Source organism: Thalassophryne amazonica, chromosome 5 (genome assembly GCF_902500255.1).
Source record: "Thalassophryne amazonica chromosome 5, fThaAma1.1, whole genome shotgun sequence".
NCBI lineage: Eukaryota > Metazoa > Chordata > Actinopteri > Batrachoidiformes > Batrachoididae > Thalassophryne > Thalassophryne amazonica.
This window is the reverse complement of record NC_047107.1, coordinates 83,324,990-83,351,033: the sequence shown is the minus strand read 5'-3', so window position 1 is coordinate 83,351,033 and position 26,044 is coordinate 83,324,990. Positions and strand designations below refer to the sequence as shown.

Sequence of the window (26,044 nt, the reverse complement as noted above, 5' to 3'; positions counted from 1 at the left end):
TTGAAATTGGGCTATTAGTAAAAAAAAAAAGTAGAAAAGGGGGTGTTCACAATAATAGTAGTGTGGCATTCAGTAAGTGAGTTCGTCAATTTTGTGGAACAAACAGGTGTGAATCACGTGTCCCCTATTTAAGGATGAAGCCAGCACCTGTTGAACATGCTTTTCTCTTTGAAAGCCTGAGGAAAATGGGACGTTCAAGACATTGTTCAGAAGAACAGCGTAGTTTGATTAAAAAGTTGATTGGAGAGGGGAAAACTTATACACAGGTGCAAAAAATTATAGGCTGTTCATCTACAATGATCTCCAATGCTTTAAAATGGACAAAAATCCAGAGACGCGTGGACGAAAACGGAAAACCATCAAAATGGATAGAAGAATAACCAGAATGGCAAAGGCTCAGGACATGCCCTTGAAATGGGTGTTTCAACAAGACAATGACCCCAAGCACGAGCAAAATCTTGGTTCCAAACCAACAAAAGTTATGCCTCGCAGATGTGAAGAAATCATGAAAAACTGTGGTTATACAAGTAAATACTACTTCAGTGATTCACAGGATTGCTAAAAGGCAGTTTGAACATAATAGTTTTGAGTTTGAGTTTGTAGTGTCAACAGCAGATGCTGCTATTATTGTGAACACCCCCTTTTCTACTTTTTTTTTTACTAATAGCCCAATTTCATAGCCTTAAGAGTGTGCATATCATGAATGCATGGTCTTGTTGGATTTGTGAATCTACTGGTTTCTTGTTTCCCATGTAACAATAAGAAATATACTCAAAACCTGGATTAAACTTTTTAGTCACATAGCACTACTATTATTCTGAACACTACTGTGTGTATGTATGTATGTATGTATTTATTTATGAATATATTGCCAGTATGAATGTATATTAAATTAAATGAAGTTGACCAGAGAGCTTTGGTTCATACTGTCCACAATGAAATAGAAGCCAAAGTAAATGCAAGAATCACTGTGGATTTTTTTTTCCCCCTTCTATTTTGTCCCAACTTTTTCTGATTTGGGATTGTGCCAACAGCAGTATTTAACTGCTAGTTTATAATTCCCACTTCCAAAGCAGAGCAATACATGCAGTGTATCTGTGCTGAGGTTATCTCAGAAGAGAAGCCATGTAGGTTTGATCAGACGTTCCAAACAAGTTACTTGAACTGTCTATCTACAATTAAAGGGCCAGGTCACCCAAACAAGAAGAAATCTAAATTAGACATTTTACTCTGAGCATCATCAAGTCATGCACAAAGAAAGGCACTCCAATATACTCCATTTCTGGGGAGTTTAATTATGTTTGTAGTTTTCAAATAAGTGATTTCACGTAACGTACACCTTAAATCCTCCCCCTCTCATTGGCAAATGTTGCGAGTTCCTTTGTTAATAACTGGATACACTTATTTGTATGCTTGTGGAGTCTGTTTCAGATATGGATAAATGAATAATTTACAAGTGTGCCGTCTTTCAATAAAAGTGAATACAAATACACAAAATACTAAACTCTCCTACCTCTCGCAAAGAGGATATAAAATTTGTAATCTCCTGGCAGCTGTTTATTTTAACCACATACAACACCAGAAACTTTCAGCAAGAAAGCGGAAAAACAGTTTACGTCAGGAGACTGCTGTTAAAGTCCACGTAGCTCATATTTGTATTCTTAAGATTTCTTTTCACCCTCCTGAAACTATATGAATTGATACAAATAATACATTTTATTTTATCTGCTACAAAGAAGGCAAATGGCAATGAAGGAGAATTTGTCTGATTTGACGACTGTGTTTTTAGACTCAGCCAGGCAGATTCAGGCAAGCCTGATCACACCTACAAGCAGATATTTCCATCAGCACTAATTATCCTATCTGCAGATAACAATTATCTTTACGCTTTTACTGGCTGATAATATTTTCCCCAATACCCCCAGAAATAAGTGTTTTTACTTCAAAAATGAAAATGTAGATAAGCCAAACATTTAACTTGAGGTAAAAAAAAAAAAAAAAAGATGAATATGTATTTGTAAGTATTTTTCTTTTAAAAACTACTCTGTGTAAAATTAGCAAGCTCTCTGTTGAGGTGCCTGACACACGTCAGCTCCTTTGGTTTGTTGTCTTTGCAGGGTGCCTTGGTTATATTGGTCATGCAGTATTTGTCACTGTGGCATGCTGTTGCCGAGCGGCAGTGCCATGTGAATGATGATGCCTGTTGCTTTTCTTGGTGCCAGCTTCTGCGTGGGGCTAGCTGTTGAAAATAAAGGATTTCTGTGCACATTCGTTGTGAAAGGCCCTTTCGATAACCTACTTCAATAGGAGGTCTGTGAGAAAAGTAACGGACCTTTTTATTTTTTTCAAAAACTATATGGATTTGATTCATATGTTTTTACGTCAGCCAAGCTTGAACCTTCGTGCGCATGCGTGAGTTTTTCCACGTCTGTCGGTTACGTCATTTGCCTGTGAGCACGCCTTGTGGGAAGAGTGGTCCAGCCCCCTCGTTGGATTTTCATTGTCAGGAAATGGCGGAATGATTTGGGCTTTTTTTTCCCATCAGAATTTTTTCAGAAACTGTTAGAGACAAGCAGCTGGAAACCATTCGAAAAATTTATCTGGCTTTCGGTGAAAATTTTACGGGCTTCACAGAGAATAAGGACTGTTACTACCACTTTAAGGATGCCCCACAATGGCGCACGGCGCGCCGCGCTCTGAGCCGCCATCGAGAGGCAGAAAACACCACATCATTTCTAAACGGATGGCTGTGTGGAGCTGGGACCGTCGTGAGCAATTTCTCTGGTTATCACAAGAGCTGGACATCTTAAATCCCAGCTCTCCACAATTTCTCTTATACTCACTGGGCTGGTAAGTATTGAAAGCCGAGATAGGCATGTCCCAACTTGTCCCCTGGCACTCCGAAACCGAGGTGTTCCTTTGTCTCGCTCGATCAGCGAATCGGTCCTGACGCGCGAAGCCTCCGCGCGGCTTTCCATGACAAAATCTCTTGTTAAAAGTGAAATCTGCCGTAAAATGGCTGATGTCCAGCTCTTGTGATAACCAGAGAAATCGCACACGACGGTCCCGGCTCCACACAGCCATCCGTTTAGAAATGATGTGGTGGTGTTTTCTGCCTCTCGATGAGGGCTCGGAGCGTGGCGCGCTGTGCGCCATTGTGGGGCGTCCTTACAGCTGTAGTAACAGTCATTCTCTGTGAAGCCCGTAAAATTTTCACCGAAAGCCAGATAAATTTTTCGAATGGTTTCCAGCTGCTTGTCTCTAACAGTTTCTGAAAAAATTCTGATGGGAAAAAAAAGCCCAAATCATTCCGCCATTTCCTCGCAATGAAACAACGACGAGAGGGGTGGAGCAGTGCTCACTCAAAGCCTGCCCACAGGTGAATGACGCAACCGACAGGCGTGGAAAAACTCACGCATGCGCACGAAGGTTCAAGCTTGGCTGACGTAAAAACATATGAATCAAATCCATATAGTTTTTGAAAAAAATAAAAAAGGTACGATACTTTTCTCACAGACCTCGTACTTTGAGCAAAAGAAAATTAAATTCACATCCACCTGATAATAGAGTTTGTGGTGATATCTGAACAGTCTGTAATAAAATGAAATAATCTCCATAAAATTCTAAAAATAAAAATATCTCCAAATAATTAAATCAATTTGACCAAATTCCATTCAAATGATCTCAAATTTTAACAGCATGTGTAGAAACGCATGATCCATACTGGATCAGTCAAGGCCTGGGTTAACAACCATTACCACCAGTGCCCAACATGGTGCTGGAGGAAATTGGGTCACTGTTGGGCAAAGAAGAAGAAGAGGAGCAGAACGTGTCCACAGACAGCAGGAGAAGAGGAAAACTAAAAGCGTGGAAGTGAGAGTCTGGACCTTGAATACTGACAGTATAAATGGTACAACCCCAAATCCAATGAAGTTGGGACGTTGTGTAAAATGTAAATAAAAACAGAATACAATGATTTGCAAATCCTCTTCAACCTCTATTCAATTGAATACACCACAAAGACAAGATATTTAATGTTCAAACTGATAAACTTTATAGTTTTTGTGCAAATATTTGTTCATTTTGAAATGGATGCCTACAACATGCGGTATGTTTACCACTGTGTTACATCGCCTTTCCTTCTAACACTCAAGCGTTTGGGAACTGAGGAATTGTTGAAGCTTTGTAGGTGGAATTCTTTCCCATTCTTGCTTGATGTATAACTTCAGTTGTTCAACAGTCTGGGGTCTCCGTTGTCGTATTTTGCGCTTCATAATGCGCCACACATTTTCAATGGGAGACAGGTCTGGACTGCAGACAGGCCAGTCTAGTACCTGCACTCTAACTACGAAGCCACACTGTTGTAACACAGAATGCAGAATTTGGCTTGGCATTGTCTTGCTGAAATAAGCAGGGACGTCCCTGAAAAAGACGTTGCTTGGATGGCAGCATGTGTTGCTCCAAAACCTGGATGTACCTTTCAGAATTGATGGTGCCATCACAGATGTGTAAGTTGCCCATGCCATGGGCACTAACACACCCCCATACAATCACAGATGTTGGCTTTTGAACTTTGCGCTGGTAAAAAACTGGATGGTCTTTTTCCTCTTTTGTCCGGAGGACACGACGTCCATGATTTCCAAAAACAATTTGAAATGTGGACTCAAGACCACAGCACACTTTTCCGCTTTGCGTCTGTCCATTTCAAATGAGTTCGGTCCCAGAGAAGGCGGTGGTGTTTCTGGATGTTGTTGATGTATGGCTTTCACTTTGCATGGTAGAGTTTTAACTTGCACTTGTAGATGCAGCGATGAACTGTGTTAACTGACAGTTGTTTTCTGAAGTGTTCCTGAGCCCACGTGGTAAGATCCTTTACACAATGATGTCGGTTTTTAATGCAGTGCCACCTGAGGGATCGAAGGTCACGGGCATTCAATGTTGGTTTTCGGCCTTGCCGCTTACATGTAGAACGTTCTCCAGATTCTCGGAATCTTCTGATTATATTATGAACTGTAGAAGATGGAATCCCTAAATTCCTTGCAATTGAACATTGAGAAACATTGTTCTTAAACTGTTGAACTATTTTTTTTCCACGCAATTGTTCACAAAGTGGTGATTATCACCCCATCTTTGCTTGTGAACGGCTGAGCCTTTTGGGGATACTCCTTTTATACCCAATCATGACACTCACAGTTAGTGTCCTCGGTTCCCAAACGCTTATTGAGTGTTGTTAGAAGGAAAGGTGATGTAACACAGCAGTAAACATACCAGTCCTAGCTTTTTTGAAATGTGTTGCAGGCATCCATTTCAAAATGAGCAAATATTTGCACAAAAACAATAAAGCTCATCAGTTTGAACATTAAATATCTTGTCTTTGTGGTGTATTCAACTGAATATAGGTTGAAGACGTTTTGCAAGTCACTGTATTATGTTTTTGTTTACATTTCACACAACGGCCCAACTTCATTAGAATTGGGGTTGTAAAGGAGAGAGGTGGCTGAGATGATGGAGAGGAGAAAGGTAGACATATTGTGGGTACAAGAGACCAAGTGGAAGGGAAGTAAGAGCAGGAGCATAGGCGGTGGTTCAAGTTGTTGTATCATGGTGATGATAGGAAGAGAAATGGTGTTGGGGTCACTTTAAAGGAGTATGTTAAGAATGTGTTGGAGATTAAGTGAGTGTCGACAGGGTGATGAGTACGAAGGGGTGATGATGAATATCATCAGTGCATATGCCCCATGGTTAGGTTGCAAGATGAAGGAGAAGTTGGATTTCTGGAGTGAGTTAGGTGAGTTGGTGGAGAGTGTGCCCAAGCATGAAAGAGTGGTGACAGGAGCAGACTTCAATGGCCATGTTGGCAAAGGGAACAAAGGTGATGAGGAAGTAATGAGTAGATATGGTATCAAGGACAGGAATGTGGAAGGGCAGATGGTAGTTGATTTTGCAAAAAGGATGGAAATGGCTTTGGTGAATACCTACTTGAAAACTTGTGAAATCGCTCATGAAATCCACATACCTTTTGAATTTCTCATTCAAATTTTGAAGAATAAACCCGATTGGGCTCAAAATTAAACCTGTTTAGTTTAATTTTCCTAGACAGAGTTACTCAGATATTTACATCTCAAATTATTTTTTTTTAAACACCCTGTATACAAACAAACAAAATAATCAGAAAAAGTAGGATTTGAGTGGGAATTAAAGTTAAACAAAACACTGTTATTTGGTACAAGAACTTAAAGCTGCCTATACCATGATGCTACTATGTTTTTGGGGGGGTGGGGAGAGCATTAAAAATTGAAGTTCTGTATCAACAGTTTCAATATGCATGCTTCTCATGACAGCTGGAAGTAGGTGCCCCTGTTAAAAAGACAACAGAATGTATTCTGCTGGACTGAACACAAACCACAAATTAGCACATTAGTGGTTAAAGTAAACCATCCCATGCAAAATTCACAGTGGTTTGAGTGTAATTCAAAGTTTAAAGTTTAGGGGAGGTGATGGTCTAGTGGTTAAGGTGTTGGGCTTGAGACCAGAAGATCCTGGGTTCAAATCCCCGCCTGACTGGAAAATCACTAAGGGCCCTTGGGCAAGGTCTTTAATCTCCTATTGCTCCCAGTGTGTAGTGAGCGCCTTGTATGGCAGCACCCTGACATCGGGGTGAATGTGAGGCATAATTGTAAAGCGCTTTGAGCGTCTGATGCAGATGGAAAAGCGCTATATAAATGCAGTCAAAAAAAAAAATTTTTTTAACAAAAGTACTGTGGAAACACCTGGATATGAAAAGATGAAGCAAAAAACAACAACAAAAAAAAGGTGCTGATGCAATAACTGCTGTCGAATCATTATTTCAAGAGGGGGAAAAACATTTTGAGGAAGAGCAAAAGCATAAAAATGCCATATGTAAAGAACTTTTCTCTTGCCATGTGGGAAGGTATGTTTAAGTGAAGAGGCGGTCCAGTAATGGCTGCACTGACTGACTGCAATGTCTCTTCCAATGAGAACAGTAACTGTTTGATCACTATGGCTATAATCTAGATTGACTCTCTGAAATAAACTAAATTAGGTTACCCAGTAAGCTTTGAAGTTAGTGTTTGTAGTCATATCCTGACAATAACTGGAGTTAGAGACATGAGGCTGCATCTAACAAGTCAACAGTGGATCAATCTCACCTGGTCAACATCTGGTCTCTAAACAGCATGAAACGTGGACAGATCCCTCGATTGATCACACTATAAACCACAGCATCAGTTTTAGAATTTAACAGAAGCACATGTGAAGGTAATGTGATCAAAGAGAGATTTGGTAAGATACCACATAACAAAAGATGCAGCCTCAAAAGAGAGTTAGAGGGGTGAGAAACATCACTTTGCCCAGGACAGACTAAACCTGGATCTGAAGAACTATATGGTGCACAGGCATTGGTTTTACACGAAGGCATCTCAAAATTGAAAATATAGCAATCAGAGGAGAAAATCATGTATTTCAACCATAAAAATGGAACATGTTGGTGAGTTGAAGGTCTACATTTTTTGTGGTTTTTATAACTACTGCACAAGCTGAGTGATTGTGTCCATGGCATCTCATAATAGCAGTGTGGTTTCTTTCTCAGTGGGTGCAAGTGTATCCACACGAACAACAGATACTGGGTGTATTTCTTGCATTCAGGTTCTGAATCCTTGAGGCATTGCAAAAAGGGATGTAACTCTAGGTAAAACTAAGACATTTCATTTATTTTTCACCTGTTTCTTGTTCCTTGCCACTTTCAAACTATAAAAGTGGAAATAGACAACTGATCCTCGAGCAACTGCTAAATCCTGGGATTTTTTTTGTTTTATCATTACAGAGTTGGTTCATTGTGCTTGCTAAAAGTCTTCAGAGGTGGCAACAATCAAGCACAGCTTCAAATACAAATTTATTCTGTATTTATTATTCAGTCAGATATTTTAAATGATCATTTCATAACAAAATGTGAGTAAAAGTGGAGGGGAAATCCTTTTCTCACAGACCAAGGTGGCATCACTATTTATATCGTCCAGCAAACAGCCAAACACAAAGAAGAATAGAACAGGTTAAGAGAAATGGCAAATAGTTTTTTTTTTAACCCACGGCAAGTGCTCTACTTTGTTTTACATATTGTAAAATTGTGACTTGACTGAACTCCAACCATACTTTTTTGTTATTTACAGCTGTGCTGAAGTGTTAACTCTTAAATTTATCTTATTTCAAAGAAATTCATTAACACATACAGTCAAGATGTTACAGAGGAAATCCATTTGAAGCTGCCTACAGTACATAAACTTAAAATGGGTTTGCTGTGTTGAAGTACAAGAAAAGCCTGCACACACAAATGTTCTCCAGGACCAGAGCTAGTGAGGCCTTAGTCTACAGCTCATGCTACACCAAAAATCTACAAGTTGCAACAAAAACCAGACAGAACAAAAAGGAGAATAAAAGAAGGCCAGAGACCATCACCTGCACTGCAAATGCATCAACCTGGAAAAGAACCCAAACACATAACCTCTTGTGACCCAACAGCTCAACATTATAAGAAATTATGATTGAGACTTGCTTTTTCAATTCATTATGGTAAATACAATTAACTCATGCTCTCAGCCTCATCGCCTTAAAGGACATCAGTATATGGCAGGTTTTGTAAACTGACATGGTCTTTAGAACCTCGAAAGATCGCTTTAATTACTGTTGGCACAGGATTCAATAGTAAATTAAACATTTTGAGAAAAATACAATAATCAATACAATGCAGGTCAAGTAGAGGGGGATACCGTGGTGCCATGTATCACTGCATCTACCACATTATGGAACTGCTTTGGTTCCTGGATGGCAGCCACCCAGGCAGGCAACCAGTCTCCACTTCATGAAAGTAACCATCTACACCGGGGTGGGTGGTCAAGTTCGGTCCTCGAGAGCCACCTTCCTGACACTCTTAGTTGTCTCCCTGCTCCAACACACCTGAATCTAATAAAAGACTCATTAGCAGACTTTTAATGAGCCTTTCATTGGATTCAGGTTTGTTGGAGCAGGGAGACAACTAAGAGTGACAGGAAGGTGGCTCTCGAGGACCAAACTTGGCCACCCCTGATCTACACACTGCAGACAGATTAAATGTGGACTTCCTCTTGGCCTTCTCCAGTTGCTGGGGTCCTCAACACTAAGGTACCTGTGTGCTGGATCATGTCCAAAGAAGCACCCCACATGGCCAAAATGTCACAGCACAAATTCTCTTGTAAGTGGTACCTTACCTTGGCCTCCCCAAGTAACCGGTCATTTGACACGAAGTAGAAGCCAGAACACATCCCTGACAAACATCACAATTCACAGGGTAAAAGTTTGACTCTGTCCCTGCGCCGCACGGCACCCACAGTACCTGTGTAAGGGCTGGATACAGTGTCCAGCAATTTACTGGTGATCTCGCAAATTTTCAGGATGTCCTAGAGAGCAGCCTGGTCAACTGATTCAAACCCTTTCAGAAACTCAATGTAGGTTGCAAAAATCACTGCCAATAACACTTTTTGTTAACGCTAATAAAAAAAATTAATAATCACGATTTTCTACTTCTATCATGGCTCCTCAAGAACAATTCAGCTTGATTTGTATACCATATTCACTTTAACATAAAAAAAACAAGTAAAAATACATACACTGTTCCTGAGTGGAGTACTAACCTTAGTCAGGTACTCTCTCATAACTTGTATGAAGTACGGCATGGCAAAATCCACAATATTGTGCCTCCAGGCCAGCTCCAACACCACGTCAGGGTGCAGCAGGTCATAGGAGGCAAACAGGCAAGCAGCAAAGCACTCCTTCTTACCCTCCTCCAGGAACCACTGGAGCAGGGTCTCTGCCAGCTCAGCATCTTTAGATTCTGCGGCATACAGCATGGCATCCTGAGATAACCAGAAATATGAAGTTAACTGATTATCATCAACATTAACTTGATGCGAGACTACTATGATTTGGTGCCTGACTAAATTAATAGCTCATTACTTAATTTGATGGTGCCTTACACTCCATGTTAGGTAAGAGCATCTAACAGAGAATGGAAAGGAGATCACAAGCACTGACAGATATTTTTGGTCCACATCAAGAACAAGTACAATAATCAAATACTGCCATCTACAGGAACATGTGGGTAGTTAAGAGCAGCCTGTACTCTATACGCCTTGTGTGCTCAAATATGATTGTTGTATGTTTACCTTGTAGAGTTTGTCCTTCTTGCAGAGCTCTACGCTCTGTCTCCAGCGATTGTTGCCCTTGTACAGGTAAGCAGCAATACGTCGGAACTCAATCAGTTCATGTTTCTCCAATCTCTGCGCCAAGCCAATGGTGTCAAAGTTGTCATAGGCATCAATGGATGCTCTCAGACCCTACAGGTAACACATGGACAGGGTGGGGGTATCCCAATGATGACAGAAGATGGACACTCTCACATGCCGTCCATTTTCAAATACTTAATAAAGGTGTTAAAATTCATAATGTAATAAAGACAATTGTGCTTGCTTTAAATCAGCATTTTGCTACAATACATATCAACTAATATAACACTAAAGTAGCCAAATTATTATTTTTTTCCAAATGCAAGTGCAGTCACCATGAACAAAAATCATAGCTATTCTCCAAAAACAATACTGATCCCAATGAACACGACTATAAGAACTTGCTGGCAGACCTGGTAGTCTTCCTCCTCCGTTAGCAGATTGTTGAGTGCTTCATTTACAGACTTGTTGTTATGATTCTGGACAGACCTCAAATAAGGCTTCACCAATTTCAACTGATTCACCTGATGAAACAAATTAATGTTTACTGAAGTGATTCAATGTGAAACAACCAACATGACTGAGGAAAAATATAAAATTAATAATACCTTGCTGAAAAACGCTACGGCTCGGCTGTGGTCTAACCGTGGTGATAAAATGGTCAGCAGGTCACTGAGTAGGAGGGGCTTATAATCCAGGTAGAAGGAAAGTGATTTATAGTATAACTCCACATTGGCAACCTGGGGTGAAAAAGAAGATATGACCCTCAAGGTAACCGGACAACTCAGACACAGACAAAAATAAATAAATAAATAAATAAATAAAGGCCATTCACAAACACAATGTGCAAAATACCCTCAAAGCCACCAAAGTATGCAGGAATAGGTCATCAACACAGATTAGGTATGGGAGCACAAGCTGGTGCATGTTACTGTATCCACCACACTACAAAAACACCCTGGGTTTTGATTAGCAAATACCCAGGCAGAACCTGGGTCATCCCCACCTCCCTGAAGCAACCATCAATTTGCAGCAACCAGTTGATGCATGGGCACCTCTTGGCCTGTTCCAGTTGCTGGGGGCGCCTTTGTGCTGGATCATCAGGTCAATGTGTCACATTTCCCTGGTGTCACAGCTGCCAGTTTGTAACAATGCAACTGGAGAGTTTCCCCAAGTATCCGCTCAATTGCCACAAGGTCATTCCAACAGTAACAAACAATTCTGCAGAAAAGATCTAGCACACAAGCCATCCAGTTTCTAACAAAACCTACTGTAAGACAGAAAGCACCAGAATGCTGAAGTCTTGGACCTATTCTCCTGCAAAGACATCACTATTGCTGAACATGTCCAGCAACCTCATTATCTGGGGAGACTTCCTAGTCTTTCACCAGAAACACACTGCGGATAGTCCAGGAAATCACTGATAGTCTAGATCTTAAGCTTAGTCTCTGGGATTCAGTGGTTTACAGATGCATCAGGATCAGCCCCCAGAACCCTGGTTACCCCCAGCTGTCAAGTATTATGGCAGAAAGATCAGTCTTTTAAAACTGCTCAAATTCACCAGTCAATAGAACAGAGTGTAATCACTGTGTAATCTACCATGATTGTGGTGACATGTAGCACTTCAATTCTTCTCTAGACAAGCGGGGGGGGGGGGGGGGGGCACTCGACCAAAGATGCTGCTCAGAGGTTTGTACAAATGCCTCTGTCTACCCTCAGGGACATCACAGTACTTTTTCCTCATCTCCCTATACAGCGCAGAACAGCCACCAAGATGTGCAATATGGACTCCTCTTGATATTCAGATTACATTGAAACACTTCTTCCTGTAAAAATTGGTGACTCCAGTGCAATCTGTCAGAGTTTAGTTATAAAAAAACTCCCACATTCCACTGGGGTCATTCTATGCCCATGTTTAGAATCAGATAACACCATCAATACTAATAGTTTACCTTTGCAATAATGTCTTTGAACAGGCCTTCTTTCCAGGCATCTGTCGGATGTGACATCATTGTCATAACAGCATTGTCATACTCCTCATATTTATCATACAGAAACACCAGCTCTGCCCACAAGTGAGACTGCTCTGCTGCACGCAGCACCTGATGAGAGAGAAAAGGGGGAAAAAAGGAAAAATGCTCAGGATTTGCACGGTCAAATTTTAAATGATAAGACTCAGATTTTCATATTCTGTTTCCAGGCAGCATATAAAATGTCACTTTAGAAAAAAAAAAAAAAACAGAACATTTGGCGCCCATTTGGTGTAGGAGTCTTTATAGAGTAATAAATCACATGGGTTTACCACAAATTCATTGTTTAGGAGCGCACACAGATGTGCCCTACCTTTGGGATGTTGACTCTGGACCAGAAAAGCTCCAAGTGCTCCCTCATCTTCTGGGGTTTGAATTTCGAGTAGAGGATGGCCAGCTCTGTGAACATACCCATATGAGCTCGCTCCAGGCCCAAAGCTGCTTCAAGCAAACCAATGAGCTCCTCAAAGTATCCACGGTCTTGGTAATAGCTGATCAGGTCCTCCAGCTCGTCGGCATGGATCACTATGTGCAAACCACAGATCTGTGCCAGCCGAAACTCCTCACCGTTCACACAGGCAAAACAGACCTAATGATAGGAGCGAGAGCAATTACCCTGGGAGAATGAACAAAAACGGGTTGGCTGTGTGTGTATGTATGGGGGATGATTTTCAGTAGGTTTTGACATTGGCCACGTTTACATGACCATAATAAATCACTTAACTGTTAGTAATTAGATAACTGTAATAATCTGATCTCTCACGTTTACATGCACTTCAATAATCTGGTAATTAGAAAAAACAGGTTTGCATGATTTCATTTTATTAGTTGGATTTTGGGATTGTCTTCCAGAAAAATAATGTTGAACAGTATTCTCTCTACAACCACCCCCCAATGGATTTTATCAGATTTTGCCGTTTACATGAGCACTTAATAGCCAGATAACTGCCAATAATCAGATAATTGTATGTGCATATAAACAGGGCCATTGAAACAGAAAGCTACAAAGAAAGTGAGTGAGGGTGGCATACTGAGAACAAGTACTTTGTTCTGAGAGAACTTCAGACATTAACTATGCGAAAGTACACTAATGCGTTGAGCATTTCCCCCCATTAATTTGTACCACAGCATTCAATTCCCTAAGTGTTGGCTCAGTCACTGTGGTAGATAAATGAGATATTCACTGAAACATGTCATTTGTGCTCAGATACTGTATTTAGAAACAAAAACAACCTAACCATGCTATCACATTAGGAATTGTGTAAGTGGAATATTGATATAGTTCTGCTTTTAAAATTTAGGGTAGGGAAACAGATAACCAATACTGACCACAAAAAGTACAGCTGCCGATGGATTAAGTTACAATCATCAATACTTTGTTCAGTAAAGTGTCAGTTCCACAGAACAGTGGTTGCCAATCCTGGTCCACAGGAACCCCGTAACAAGCACATTAAACCTGTTCAAAATGTCAAATGTTACAAAATCTTTTGGGTCACATGTTGTTCTTGTTCCACTAATAAAATAAAGATCTATGACAAATTTTATTGTATTTGGACATTGTTTAGGGGCCCCCACAAAGTAATTTTTCCCAAACAAGCAAAAAGGGGAGACAACTTCCAATCAGCCACCACTTTTTGCGATTAGAAGCCACATCACATGTACCTGTAAAAGAAAAATGATGGCATCAGAGTCTTCTCCCGTTAGGGTGACGCTACCTTGCCAGCAGAGGGAGAGGAAAATGTGCCACTCTGGGGGACCTGTAAATTTTATCTGACTGCGTTCAAATATGGTCTGCACCTATAAAACCTCAAGTGGAGCAAAAACAACATGTGGCCCGAAGTCTCTCACAACTTTTATTTTTTCACTATATAACGTAACAGCCCTAAGGGCCCCTTCACACCCAGTACGAATGTGGTTGAATTGCACATGAAGTAGGTATCGTATGCAATATGTGTAAAATAGTGCGTCCAACGCCTCGTAGACCTGTTGCTACAACTATTTGTGCACACCAGCAGCTGAAAGAGAGTGTGCCCTATGAGAGCCCTCTCATGGCAGGTGTCAGCCAAATTCCAGCTGATACAGACGAACACCTAACACCACTCGCTTGGCACTTAGAAAATGTGGCCATTTGCACTATTAGCACGACAACAGTTAGCAGCCGATCACTGTTGAGCTGGATGTGAAATTTATCTACAGTAAGTGCCACACAAGTTTGGCTTTGCAAACAGACACAGTGACACATTGGTATGTGCGCTGACCTGACCGGGGGGGGGGGGGGGGCACAGGAGGGGCTGTGGATATCTGTGGTTCTGGACGTCACAGCTGGAGAACCTGTACACCGTTTGGACGGACATGACCTAACAACTGTCCACTGTGATGCGCGTGTGACTGCTTGCTGTCCTCACATGGACATACATAATATATATATATATAGCGCTGTTGCAACGGGCTGCAGCCAGCACGCGCATATCGACAGGCTGCCCCAGGTTAAACGGAGCGTCACGCAGCAGGCGATCTGAATGCCATGTTACCCACGTGAGCTCTGGTCCACATGATGCCAGTGGTGGGCACAGCTAACCAAAGTTAACTTCTATAAAAGTTAATCCGCTAACTGAAAAGTTAACTTTTACAAAGCTAAACCAATAAACCCCTAAAAAAAATGTTTTTTGCGGAAGTTACACATAAAAGCTAAACTGATAACTCTCCGTATTGACTTCAGTACACTAGCAGCTACTGACACAACGAGCCAGTGCTTCTGTGTCAGATCAGCCTTCTTTCAATAAAAGAGACCTGGTGACCAGAGAGAAAGAAAAGAGAAGAGCAAGTGGGAAGGTAAAATAAAGACAATTTCTCTTCACACCATACAGACTCACCAGCATATCACCCATGCACAGGTAGACAGTTTTGACTTATGGCTGAAATTCAAACAAACTAATTCCAGACAAGTTATTTAAATTAACATCATGCCTGTCATTTTATAAAGTGACAATATCAGCTATATGTTTTAGTTTTAAAGTAATGCACTAATTTTATGGACATTCCTCTGGCTAGAAACAGCTCATTAAGAAGGCGGACTCTGTGGTTGGACTGGATTTGGACTCTATGGAGAAGGTGGTGGAGCACAGGACACTTTCCAAGATCAGGGCAATCCTGTCCAATCAGAACCACCCACTGAACTCTTCTCTCACGAGAGAAGCACCGTGAGCAACAGATTCCTCTCAGTGAGGAGCTCCACAGAGACTGAAGAACTCATTTGTCCCTCGCTCTATCAGGCTGTATAATGCAGCCACTTCAGCCAGGAGCAGGAGATGTAAGCCTTAAATGCAGTGCCTTAAACTCCTACTTTTTTTTTACTTGAATTTTATTGTGCTGTGTTATTTATTTTTACTTTTATATGCACTTTTAATATGTGTTTTATTTGTGTGAATGGGAGCAACAGACCACCCACCACATAATTTCCTTTGGGATTAATAAAGTATTTATCTGAAGGTTTTAGCATTTAGACACACATGCTGCAGTGCATTTATTTATTTTGTTTACTTATTTCGGCACACATGAATCCAAGCAATTAACAAAACATTCAAAGAAAGAAAAGAGAAATAGTCCAACAAAGAAAAAGAGAATGACAGTCCAACAGCGCACCCATGCGGCCAAAAGGGGTCAGGCAGAAGAAAAATTTGTAGATGCCTACCCCATTAACCAAAAAAATAACAATTGTACATATGTATATAAAAAAATTATACATCCATTCAGTTAAATCCAGTCCGAAAAGGAGTGGGGGAAGCAAAAAACCCATTGCATTACGGGTTAGTTTCCTGACGAGTGGCTGGTTGGTCGGGTATAGCACACAACTTACTGAATGTGTGGTGGGTTTGTCAAATAAATCTATATTGCAAATATGTAATTTTTTTTTCATTTGTAAAAAAAGAAGGCAATTTGAAAACTGAAAATTCTATTTGTTAAGTGGATTCAGCACTTTTTGCGAATGTGTGGCACTTGGCATTCATACTGCCATGAACGCTGACATCTACTGGCCAGTTAGCTAATCCACTAATGAAAACATTTGCTTTGATATTTCTGTGAAGGATCTCAGTTGTCCAGGTGGTTTCCATAGTAGAGAAGCTTGAATCTTCAACTGGACTGGGTTGCTTGACGTGAGGACATTTCGCTTCTAATCGCAGAAGCTTCCTCAGCTAAAATTCTTGCTCTAGTAGTCCGACTTCTGTCTTGACTCTTGTAGAGAAGAATAACAGAAGCCAACAAAGGCTTCAGTTTTAAATCTAACCAGACCCCTCCTACCGAGAGGCAGACTGCTATAGGCTAGTGACTAACAACTGCTCTAATAAGCACCTATTTTACTCTAGTTAGCACCCTCCTAATGACAGGGCAGCTGTCCCTCCTAACGATGGGACTGACGCCTCTCCTGACAACTCTCCTGACGACGTGAATGACTCATTACCATGAACAAAAGACTGAAACTGCTTTGACACCCATTGTAAACAGGGGACAAAGTGTGTCTCAGACCCCCTCCCTGGTTAAGGCTTGGGTTCAACTGTTTCACATACAAAGCTTCCTTCACTCCCCTCTCAAACCATTTCTTTTCTCTGGCTAAGATTTTAATTTCCTTGTCCTCAAACGTGTGGTTAGTGCCTTTAAGGTGGAGACGAACTTGCTGACTAAGGTCCACCGGCGCCCTCTCTGTGGTGCTGGTATAGTCTTTTGTGCAATGGCTGCTTAGTCTCACCTATGTAGTGTTCGTTGCAGTTTTCCTGACATCTGATAGAATACACTACATTGCTCTGTTTGTAACTAGGGATCCTGTCCTTAGGGTGACCTAATTTCTGTCTCAAGGTGTTAACTGGTTTAAAGTAAACTGGGATTTTGTGCTGTCTGAAGATCCTCTGTAGTTTTTTTCCCATACTCCTGCTAAATAAGCGAGAGACACTCTTTTTCTTGGCTCCATCTCCTGTCTGTCTGGTCTCTTTGTTCTTTGGGACTTCTGTACTTTATCCAGGGACCAATTTGGGTACCCACATACTGCGAGGGCTTTCCGGACATGTTGTTCTTTAGCCCCTCTCTCTGTAGTTGTGGGCACCTGTAGGGCTCTGTGTTGAAGAGTCCTGATCACCACGAGCTTGTGTTCAAGGGGGTGGTTTGAGCCAAAGAGCAAATATTGGTCATTATTATCACTTTACAGGGGCGTTGCTAGGCCAGTATCGTAGATTTATGTCGACGCTATCTGGCCATACCCACCCGCTGTGCGTAAACAAATGACGTCATAGCGTGCGCACAGCCCAAGAACTGTCCGCAGAGGGAGAAAAAAAAAACTGTCCGCAGAGGAAAAGATGAAAAAGCGAGAAGTGTGTTTTGGTCCCAATATGGATATTCCGGATGATTTTCTCATGGATAGTACGACAATAAACAGCAGCTAAAGCAGCCAGCTTGATGAGGATGCACTGGCTAAATTGGAGAGCAGCGCGCGCCAGCTAGCCGACACGACAAAAGTTAAGTGAGCCAACTTTTTATGTACGCGTTACGTGTTGTGTATCTGAGTAAAAAGTGATAATGTAAATAACATGCTGTTGTCGTGTGGTATGCATTTTCTGAGTCCCTCCATTCACGCCCAGTCACCCGCAATGACAGATATTCACCCGAGTTAGACGAGGGCGAATATCTGTCATTTTGGGCGACTGGGCGTGAACGTCGGACCTCTGAAAATGCATACCGTCCTCCAAAACCATGTTATTGTATTATTATTTTCACTTTACCGAGGCGCTGCTAGGCCAGTAGCGTAGATTTACGTCAACGCTACCTGGCTATACCCGCCCTTGGTGCATAAGCAAATGACGTCATAGCGCGCAGCCCAAGAACTGTCCGCAGAAGAAACATAAAAAGGCGAAAAGTGTGTGTTGGTCTCAATATGGATATTCCGGATGATTTTCTCATGGACAGTACGACAATGAAGAGCAGCCAAAGCAGCCAGCTTGATGTTGACACCCTGCTGAATTTGGAGAGCAGTGCGTGCCAGTCGACACAACAAAAGTTAAAGTGAGCCAACTTTTTATGTACGCGTTACATGTTGTGTATCTCAGTAAAGTGATATTAATGCAATTAACATGCACTTGTCATGCGGTATGCATTTTCAGAGGACGTCAGGCATCTGAAAATGCATACAGCATGACAAATGCATGTTATTGTATTAGTGTGAGTGGGTTTTCTGTAAACCCGTCTGAAGCTGTCCATTCTCTCCAATCGTAACATCACAGTCCAAGAAGGCTAAATGGTTGTTTCTGGCATCCTCACGTGTGAACTTGATATTGGAGTCCACTGAGTTGATGTGCTCTGTAAAGGCCTCCACTTCTTGTTGCTTGATTTTAACCCATGTGTCATCAACATATCTGAACCAGTGACTGGGAGAGATGGCCGTGAATGATGCCAAGGCTCTCTTCTCCACTAGCTCCATGTACAGATTGGCCACAAAGGGGGATACTGGAGACCCCATCGCACAACCATGGATCTGCCTGTAGTAATTACCCCTGAACAGGAATACGTGGTGTTAAGACAGATCTCCAAGAGTTGGCAGATGTGATCTGGTGTAAGTTTGGTCCTTCCAAGTACAGACGCGTCCTCCAGCAGCCTCTGCCTCACAGCTGTGATGGCCTCAGTAGTGGGGATGCAGGTGAACAACGATGTCACATCGAATGAAACCATAGTTCCATCTGCCTCCAGCTGAAGGTCCTTGATGTTGTTAGCTTCGATAATTAGCACTTAGCAAATTAGCTGAACTGGGCCCACCACCGCATAACGCGGTGTCTGTCCTGCGGCGTGCCATCCACAAGACGCATGTCAGGCAGGACATGCCGCCAGTAGATGTGGACATCATATAAGGCATTTTCCTGCACCTTTTACAGGAGAGCAATGGTAGCTCAGTGGTAAAGTCTGTGACTGACAGAGCTTTGGAAATTGCAGGTTCGAATCCCGTGGGTGGCATGTATTTTTTTATTTTCACAGCAGCTGCGTGATGTGGTTACACATGCTGCAGCTGCTCACACTGTGTTCTCGCATGCACAAAACCTTTGCAGCGGCATCGTGCACACCTGCCCGTCGGCTCGAAGTTTTCATGGTTTGCTCATATGAGCTGTTCTGCCATGATTCACCCTGATTTGTACTTAGTCATACTATGTGTGAAGGGGCCCTAAAGCACATTTCCCATCTCTCAATGCTCTGCAGAAAGCTGATTAGCTAATTTAGTTTGTTAGCTGCTGAGTGAGATAAGTTTGATGCAGAGCATGGAGGCATGAGAAATGTGCAGGTTAGAAGGTACGCCAAGGACCAGGTGTGGGAACCACTGCATTAGAGTATCTTTGTGAAACTCCAACTTATCTGAGATATAGTCATTTGGGTAATACACTTCAAGTTGAGAGAAAATCCAATACATTTTGTCCAGGTTACCATAGGTACAACAATCAATACTCTGTTTAGTAAAGTGGACAGTCCTTAGAGAGTCTGAAACTCAAATCATGCCCAAATTTTGAGCTCAGGATGCAGTCAATAGTTGACTTCCTGGGTGTGAAGCACAACTACTCCAGTTGCTACGCAGCAATTAACTGAAACTGAATCCTGTTAAAAATAATACTTGCAAGCATGTTTCTCAGCACAAACACCAGTATAATACCCCTGTAGTTATTGCAATACAGGTCATTATGGTTTCCTTTTCCAAAGTGGGATATCCAATCATTTATTACTGTACATATCGCATTTGGACTGAGTGAATAACTTGTCTGGTGGTCTGTTTTATTTGTTCTAGTTGGTTGCACAGTATCTGTACAGAATCATGACAGTTGTCACTGAATGTAGAAGCAAATAATTGTTTTATAACTTTTAAAGTGACAAGGTGGTCAAAGTGGAACAGCCAGTACAAAAGGGATAAGAAATATCTGTCGGTGCAACAAAGAGCCCTAAGCCAGCAGTACTTTGTTGCATCAGCTTCGACATTTTGGCCATGTGGCACATTTCTCTGTGCATGATCCTGCATATAGGTGCCTGAGTGTTCAGGGCCCCTGTGGCTGGAGAAGGCCAAGGGGATGCCCACACTTCACCTGGCTGCAACAGAGAGACAGTTATTTTAGAGATGTGGGGATGGACTGGTTGTCTGCTTGGATGGCTGCCATCCAGGACTCAAGGCAGTTTTGTGGTGCCAGCGCATGCTCCCAGACTTTACTTGACAATTTTGGCAGTGGCTTCACTGATTCATTCAGTCATTCATTCATTCAAAACCTTTAACCAGATTTTAAAAACTCATTGAGATTAAAAATCTCTGTTACAAGAGTGTCCTGGCCAACAGGCAACACAGAAAAACACATACATAAATACATATTACATACATCATTTTAAAATAATCAACATCTAAAAACATTGACAGACAGACCTTTGATTCATCAGATCCTTTAAAAGATGCTTAAAATAACTAACAGAGACCAAGTCCTTAAGTTGCAGCTCATCCTGAAGCTGATTCCAAGCAAATGGGGCAGCAAAAGTAAAAGACGTTTTGCCCAAAGTAGTGCGGACTTTAGGCAAAGACATTAAATACAGGTCCTGTGAACGTAAATTATATGTCCTCACAGTTTTCCGTCTCAGGTAGGTGCACAAGTAAGACGGAAGGAGACCTAACAAAAATGTTCCAATGGATCCAGCGGCGCAAGAAAAGAGAAAGCCAACCAACCTGAGAATAAAGAACACAGTGATGAGTGAGTGTCTTCAGGTTGGTGATGCAGAGCAGGGCTCCATGAAACACTGTGTCCAAGGCATGGAGACACTGAGCAGTCGAATGCACATACAATAGGTCTAACTTCAATTTCAGTTTTTTGACCGCCTCAACATGTGGAACGAAGGAAAGAGACTGATCAATTATGAAACCCAACTACTTATACTGAGACACTTTCTCAATGACTGACCCTGATAGTGTGCAAATAGAACACTATTTGCAGATGGTTTACTATTGGAGAAGGTCATCAATTTAGTTTTATTTGAGTTCACAACCAGTTTTAAACAAGCCACATTTAGTAAGTGTTGAAGGCAGACTGTAGAGTTGTGATGGCAAGCTGCAATGTAGGCCCAGAACAATAAATGACAGTATCATCTGCATAGTAATGATACTTAACATTTACTAATTATTGCAGAGGAGTCATTATATAGACAAATAAATAAAAGTGGCCAAATAACTAAACCTTGAGGCACTCCTTTAAAGATGCTATAAATTGATGATGTTAAGCCATCAACCTGTACGCTTTGTGTCCTTCACAAAGGATAAGTTCCAGGGTCTCCTGGCTGCCATCACTGTGCTGTGATTAGTTTGTTCCTTCAACCTAAAGTGGTACTCTTCACCAATATCACCTGCTGAGGTGACTGGTTCCAGCAAAAACATGCATACTGTTGACACCCAATGGCACCTGTACAGAATTCCCATTCCCTGATGCAGAGTAATATTTACTTCACAATATGATCTCAAAATGTATGTTAAGAAAAGTAGAGTAGAGGCTAAGTTGAAAAGTCTCTCTACACCACTGCTTTGTGTGCCATTTACCTCTTTCCATGTCCGTGTACTGTTTGCTTTCCTTGCACTATCCACAGCTGCCTGGTACTCTCCAAGGTTGACGAGCGTTGATGCCAGACGAGCAAAGTTGGACACGTTGTTATATAAGAGTTTGGCTGCTTCGTACATACCCTCCTCAAAGCATCTGTCACCCACCTCAGGGGACAGACAAGAAAATAAACAAGGCAATATTAAATACACAAACACAAACAAACATAACTGTGATCTCAACAAAATGTTTTCTTTTACCTGCTGGATATGAGCATTGTTGGGCCCACTCACAAACTCTTCCAGCTCAGCCAGACGGTTTGTCTTAGCCAATGCAAAGATCAGCTCTGTCTCCACATATGACTCTCTGGCCTTCTTTCGAGCCATCTGGAGAAATTTTACCAAGTCTTCCCAGTTATCTGCAAATTGTACATGAAATATGAGCTCTGATCCATTCAGCATTATATGTAATCCATAAGTGTGCTGTAGCGCTATGGTGCAAAAACAAAAGCTTACTGTTCTTGCTGGCTGCATTGACCACCTCCATGTATGCTGAGGGGTCAACAGCTTTAATATACGAGTCAATGGCCTCTTTGACCAAGTCTCTGTGGAGCTGAGCTCTGGCTAACTGGCTCCAGACAGCAGGCTCATTACAACGCTCAGCAAACTCATAAGCCCGATCCAAGTTCCCTATGTGCTCAATCAAAACCTAGACAGAGGAGAGTACTATTGTACAACCTGACATCAAGGCAAACGTTCAGAGATGAGACACCAGAAATGAAAGTGATTTCCATCAGCTTGACATCACAGCACATTTATAGCATTAAATGCAGTACTAAAACAATATTTCAGAAAGCGGGAGTGTACTAATAATATATGACCTAAAGCTTTATGGACCTCTCATATTTCATCCAAGTGTTCTCATTAAGAATTAATGATGAAGTATTTGCGAAGAGGATCGGTGCACCACTAGCAGTAATGGATTAATTTTACCTGTATGGCTGAGGTGTTGACGTCAAACTTCTTGAAAATAGCAAATGCCTCTTCAAACAGCTCGTTGCTAATGGCAATGTTGGCAATGTCTGGAGCATCATAGTTGTCTAGCCTGTTGACATACTCCATGACACGAGTGCGATCTGCTTTGATGGCTGTCAAAATGAGAAGGTTCTGTAGGTTCCTGGAAAAATAAACGAGACAGAGTAATTAATTTAAAAATGATAAACGTGAGATGAAGTTTGATTATTGAAATACCCATGGAGCAGTAAGTGTGCTTCTACCTGTGCTCACTGAAAACAGAGTTATCAAGTACAATCTTCTCCAACAGTTCAATGAGCTCGTTAGGCAGGTCTGCAGTCATGAAGGCCTTGACTGTGACAGACACCTCCTCTGGGTCTTGTGTTTCCGACAGAGCTGTTTGCACTACCTGTCATTAAATTATGTGTATCCAAAGTAAAAATTAGTAAATCATTTTTGCCACCCATGGCCTGCAACATTCAGGAGAGGAGCTAGAGAAAAGCTGACCTGGTCAATGAGCTGTCTCCTGTAAGGGTTATTTTCTTCCAACACATTTGCCCAAAGGTCTGGATCTTTTCGTCGTACGAGATATCGAGCTTCACTTTTGAACAGTGAGTTCTCATTGCATACCTAGTACATCAGCAAACATAAGTGGCAATGAAAGATTTCAGTTTTCTGTACTTGCACAGAGAAGTGGTCATTTCAATGCTACAACTACAAACTTTGATGAGCTCCAGGTCACACTGGCCTCGCTCATACGCCACACAGGCAAGGTGAGGATCTCTCTTCTCACAGTATCGCCCAACCACAGCACTATCGTAGAACGGGTTCTCCTTCAGGAATCGCTCAGGTGTACTGTTGCTGTCAATGTAGATCTTTGCCAGGGCATTGTGGGTGGCAGGCTCTTCACATCCTTCATGGGTGCGGGATTCTAGCCAGGGTAACAGAAGTTTTAGCCTGAGAAGAAATTGGGGTGGGAAATCAAATTGATGTAAAATATCACCTTGAATGTGACAAAGAAGTTGGTCCTACATAGGCCCTGAGGCCTGTTGGTGCCCGTGCTAATTTCCAGATTCTAGGGCATCAAGCGGATGAGAGTCTATGGCACACCCTGAACAGAACAGGGGTTACTTAGCTGGACTAATATAACGTAGGTTATGTGTCTTATCCAAGGATACAGACTGATAGTATGAGCAGAAATCAAACCCAGGTCTACATACTGGCAGGCCAGCTCCTCATCTACTCAGCTACCTGCTCTAAAACTCCCACACAACAAAGGCTGCTTCATGGGCTTCCACCAGAATTAAAAATACATTTGCAGGATGTTTTTTTGTTTGTTTGTTTTTAACTGTCAGAGCCTTGCACCCTCAAGTGGAATAGAAGATTTATCAGGATTAATTCAGTACTTATTCTCATTAACTTGCAGTTACAGTTCACCTAACCTGAAACAATTCTTGCATTTTCAACACACATCACAATACAACAACCTGCTTGTAAACAACTATGGCAGATCACTGTCTGTGACACACACAAATGGCAAAAATACTGTGACTGGCCCCCAGAAAATGATACTCCCTGTTCTGCCTTACTGGTAGCTTGCATATATTTCGGTGGTAGTACATCTTTGGTGACAAAACACCTGAATTAAACAGTTCAGTCTCTGTAAATGCAATTGTCAAATACACAAAAAATAAACTAAAAATAAATAAATATATGAAAATCTAATTTTCTCCATTTGAACATTTCAAACTATTTTTTGCTACTCGCAAGATTAATGGACAGACAGGATGATAATGAGATATTTATTTCATTCTTACCTGTTCCTCTTCTCTACCTCTTCCACTAGCTCATCAGTGGAAAACTGACCTCTGACCACCATGATCAGATTTTTAATAACATCTTCGGCACAGTCCACATCCAACAGACCACCTATCACCACGGGTAAACGACTGGGGTTTACCTGTAAACAGGAAAAATAAACTTTAAATAAATGAAGCTGAAGGAACCAATAGATCAGTGCAATAAGCGCAACTCTATTCCTGATCTTACTTTCTGAACATAGATTTCAATGTACTTCTGTAGACTGTTGCGGTAAAGGTAGAGCACCAAGTCATGGACAAAGTCAAAGCGGTCACACACAATTATAAGAGGAAGTTGGTCGGTAAGCTTAGCCTCCTATAAACAGAACATACATGATTTCACTTTTGAAATGAGGTAATACATCAAAATATTGATGTACAAAGTTAAAAATAAAAATCTATCATCATAACATGATCATCAGCGTTTACCTTGAGGAAGTTTTTAACCCTTTCTGGGTCGTAACAGTTGCTTTCTCTGCAAATTCTCTCTACTTCTTTGATCTGTCCTGTTTTGCAGGCAGCCTGGATATATTTGAAGTGAACATCAGGCTCCTGGCTGAAATTCACGATTGAGCCAAGGAAATAAAACAAGCCTTGAATAGAAATGACAGGAGGACAGAGAAAACCAAAGACAATAGCCAGCTGTCATTCATTATCACACAAAACCTGGACAAATGTGATTAATTTTATCAGGCCCCAATTTATCCACCAATATTCCCACCCTTGTGACACCTACCCTCGTAACTCTTGTAGGATTCAAAGAGCTCCACTAAGGCCTGAGTCCCCAGCTGCTCATGGTATTTAGATGCTACCTGGACACACAGCTGCAGGTTCTGTCTGATGTTAGCAGATAGCATTGCTCTTAAGCACTCCAGTGAATCTTCAACTGATAACGAGCCAAAGAAGTTCACCAGCCACTAAAAGGTAAAGCAGCATGGAAAAAAGGGCATGTGGGACAATGAAGAATAAGTATATGGTATAACAAAGGATGTTCAAGAGTTTTTCTTTGGAGGGTAGGGTGGAATATATCACACACACACACACACTAGGGGTGTCACAATACTGTATATGTACAGTAAAAGTCACATATAATGGATTCAGGTGGACCAGTGAACTTTGTCCGTTATAATCACAATTCGCTTCATGTATAAAACGGGTAAGAGGGGTTTTTAAATGAAATACATTGCGATGGGTGGGACGTTTTGTCCAATATGAGCGAAACTCCATTATACAAAATTTGGTATATATGAGGGTAGGCTGAAAAGTTCTAAGGCTGACTATGATGCA

At 41.5% G+C, this 26,044-nt stretch overlaps 1 protein-coding gene and 1 long non-coding RNA gene across 6 annotated transcripts in view; one reads left to right on the top strand and one right to left on the bottom strand.

The window, feature by feature from the left end:
* The window catches only part of cltcl1 (clathrin, heavy chain-like 1), an 80,889-nt gene that overhangs the window by 4,397 nt on the left and 50,448 nt on the right, over positions 1-26,044 (bottom strand). For 2 of the 5 annotated variants that reach the window (XM_034170724.1, XM_034170725.1), the window contains 18 exons: positions 25,494-25,674; positions 25,187-25,350; positions 24,948-25,073; positions 24,716-24,858; positions 23,621-23,855; positions 23,406-23,528; positions 23,162-23,307; positions 22,878-23,061; positions 22,401-22,593; positions 22,146-22,303; positions 21,888-22,052; positions 12,618-12,893; positions 12,227-12,376; positions 10,883-11,014; positions 10,688-10,798; positions 10,215-10,385; positions 9,684-9,905; positions 8,467-8,493 (listed from right to left, as the gene is read on the bottom strand). In XM_034170724.1, coding sequence (XP_034026615.1) covers positions 8,467-8,493; positions 9,684-9,905; positions 10,215-10,385; positions 10,688-10,798; positions 10,883-11,014; positions 12,227-12,376; positions 12,618-12,893; positions 21,888-22,052; positions 22,146-22,303; positions 22,401-22,593; positions 22,878-23,061; positions 23,162-23,307; positions 23,406-23,528; positions 23,621-23,855; positions 24,716-24,858; positions 24,948-25,073; positions 25,187-25,350; positions 25,494-25,674 — 2,907 coding nt within the window. The remainder of the gene's footprint in view (positions 1-8,466; positions 8,494-9,683; positions 9,906-10,214; positions 10,386-10,687; positions 10,799-10,882; positions 11,015-12,226; positions 12,377-12,617; positions 12,894-21,887; positions 22,053-22,145; positions 22,304-22,400; positions 22,594-22,877; positions 23,062-23,161; positions 23,308-23,405; positions 23,529-23,620; positions 23,856-24,715; positions 24,859-24,947; positions 25,074-25,186; positions 25,351-25,493; positions 25,675-26,044) is intronic. The other 3 variants (XM_034170727.1, XM_034170728.1, XM_034170726.1) reach the window with 2 other exon arrangements.
* On the top strand, positions 6,759-25,382 carry LOC117510840. The gene is made up of 3 exons (XR_004560823.1): positions 6,759-7,507; positions 18,722-18,729; positions 25,372-25,382. It is a non-coding gene; the product is annotated as an uncharacterized LOC117510840 (long non-coding RNA).